Genomic DNA, 2128 nt, shown 5'->3' on the forward strand with positions numbered 1-2128 from the left:
TAATTAAGCTGACTAGTAAAAATAAATAAATTAATGAGTTAGTAAATAATGATAAGCATGAACGCAAAATGTTCAAAGCATGAAATTCGTTTCCTGCCCTCCTCAGAAAGAAAAGGCTAACGCTATAGATGGAAGCTGCATTATCTGCAGTTTGTGGCTCTTCGAACCTTGTCACGCACAATGGAACATATAACATTCCCTTGCAAATGCATACACCTTTATGCTTATGGTTCGTTTTGTTTAATAAAAGGTAAAGAAAAAATCTAATATTTTCAGTAATAATTCTAATGAGAAAATGAAGGATGAACAGCAGAGAACAAGCGTTGCCATAAATAGCATATACGTGTAAAAACGGCACTCCCCAAAACGACCATTCTATCTGAATGCATTATGAGTTCTCATGGAATGCGCACGCGTGGATAAAGGGGTGTGATCCTCAGCGCTGTCATGATGGCTCATCCATTATCACCGGTGTGGTTCTGGCAAGGAAAAGAATTGTGTGACCTCACAGGTGGGGGATATACCGATGAAAAAGAACAGGAGAAGTGTGTCGTGGAAAGTATGAGCAAGGACCTTGTACATGTCGTGGCACGCTGAATGGAAGGTACCAGCGCAATGCAAGAGAATGTAGTATATAAGGCCTCTCTCATCCTCAAGCCGCATCACATCTCGCCATGAAGGTCCTGGTGAGTTGCCTCCTCCATAGGCACCGCTGAATTTTTACTTCGTTGATAGTCCTAAGTGAACCACTGCTATTGGACAAGTTGTGAACTGTGAAGTGACTTACATGAACCGTAGCCGTTTAGTTGAACACGAGGATAACTGATTGAATTACCAATAATTGCAATATCAATTTTGCAGTCGGTTAGCCGATGCCTTAGCTATTATACCCATATCCAGTCTTCATTATAAAAAAAATAAAAAATAAAAAATAAAAAATAAATAAATAAATAAATAAATATATATGAACACTATTTTCTCAGGTTCTGTTTTTGACATCAGTGGCAGCAGTTACAGCTGGCCCGCAGGGTTATAGCCTGCCAACGCCTTCTGGTTCGTCCTTTGGCTCGTCCTTTGGCTCGTCCGCTGGGCAGTCCTTTGGCTCGTCCTTTGGCTCGTCCTTTGGCTCGTCCGCTGGACAGTCCTTTGGCTCGTCTTTTGGCTCGTCCGTCGGACCATCCGTTGGTCCGTCCTCAGGTGGATGTAGTCCCGGGCAAGTGCGACATGTGGACGGTAGATGCGTCACTCCGAGAGAAAACAGAAGAGTGTTCTTGTATGAAGTTCCTTCGAACGTGGTGTTCAACGGCGCTCCAGTCAACATTCCCGAGCCAACAGTAGAGACCAACATCGTGCTCATCCGAACGCCCGAAGGATTACAGGGACCTGATCCCGTAGTCGTGCCTCCTCCGAGACAGCAGCACGTGGTGTACGTACTCAACAAGCAGTCTGAACACGACCAGAGGGTGATCGAGGTGACAGCACCACCACCATCCGATCCTGAAGTTTACTTCGTGAACTACGCTGAAGGCGAGAACCCAACACTTCCTAGCGGAGTGGATCTACAGAGCGCTCTTGGCGCTGCTACTCAAGGCGGCGGTCAGGTGATCGGCGATAGCGGCTCTGGTGTCGGGGGAGCCGTAGGCGGTGGTATTAGTGGCGGTATCGGAGGTGGCAGCGGCGGAAGCATCAGTTTGGGAGGAGACGGAGGATTCGGAGGCAGCAGTGTCAGCAGCTTCGGAGGAAGCAGTGGCAGTTTTGGATCCGGAAGTGGATTCGGTGGATTTGGAGGTGGTTCAGGAAGCGGCATCATTAGCGGAAGCTACACTCCACCAACCCAGCCCTCAAACCTATACACTTCACCATAGAAGCCATGAAGTGAACAGCCAAGCGCTTTACTTCATTATGAATATAGCGATTAATGTTAGGCCTAACTTATGTATGTACACACTTTTGCCAAATAAAACTATAATGACAAAATGTTATACTCTAACAATACCTTCCAAAGCTAATCTATAACTCATGTATCAGAATAAGCACACACGGATTTACACACACACACTCACACACACACAGGCACATACCTCTCGTCCTCAAGAGCTGCCCGTAGATCATATTTGTACATTAACCA

The 2128-nt window shown here is 46.0% G+C and overlaps 1 protein-coding gene across 1 annotated transcript; it reads left to right on the top strand.

Moving 5' to 3' along the window:
* The first annotated feature begins 450 nt into the window (after positions 1-450).
* On the top strand, positions 451-1977 carry LOC125037968 (pupal cuticle protein 36-like). The gene is made up of 3 exons (XM_047631202.1): positions 451-559; positions 658-686; positions 984-1977. The coding sequence occupies exons 1-3, from the start codon at positions 451-453 to the stop codon at positions 1863-1865; spliced, it is 1020 nt and encodes a 339-aa protein (XP_047487158.1). The 3' UTR covers positions 1866-1977.
* Positions 1978-2128: the final 151 nt, after the last annotated feature.

Source organism: Penaeus chinensis, chromosome 24 (assembly GCF_019202785.1).
Source record: "Penaeus chinensis breed Huanghai No. 1 chromosome 24, ASM1920278v2, whole genome shotgun sequence".
In the NCBI taxonomy this organism is placed as follows: Eukaryota; Metazoa; Arthropoda; class Malacostraca; order Decapoda; family Penaeidae; genus Penaeus; species Penaeus chinensis.

Bases quoted from the DNA above. Each gene is read 5' to 3' on its own strand.
- LOC125037968 (XM_047631202.1), top strand. From the start codon at position 451: ATGGCTCATCCATTATCACCGGTGTGGTTCTGGCAAGGAAAAGAATTG. The intron at 560-657 runs GTATGAGCAAGG...CTCATCCTCAAG, and splicing joins GGAGAAGTGTGTCGTGGAAA to CCGCATCACATCTCGCCATG. The intron at 687-983 runs GTGAGTTGCCTC...CTATTTTCTCAG, and splicing joins ATCTCGCCATGAAGGTCCTG to GTTCTGTTTTTGACATCAGT.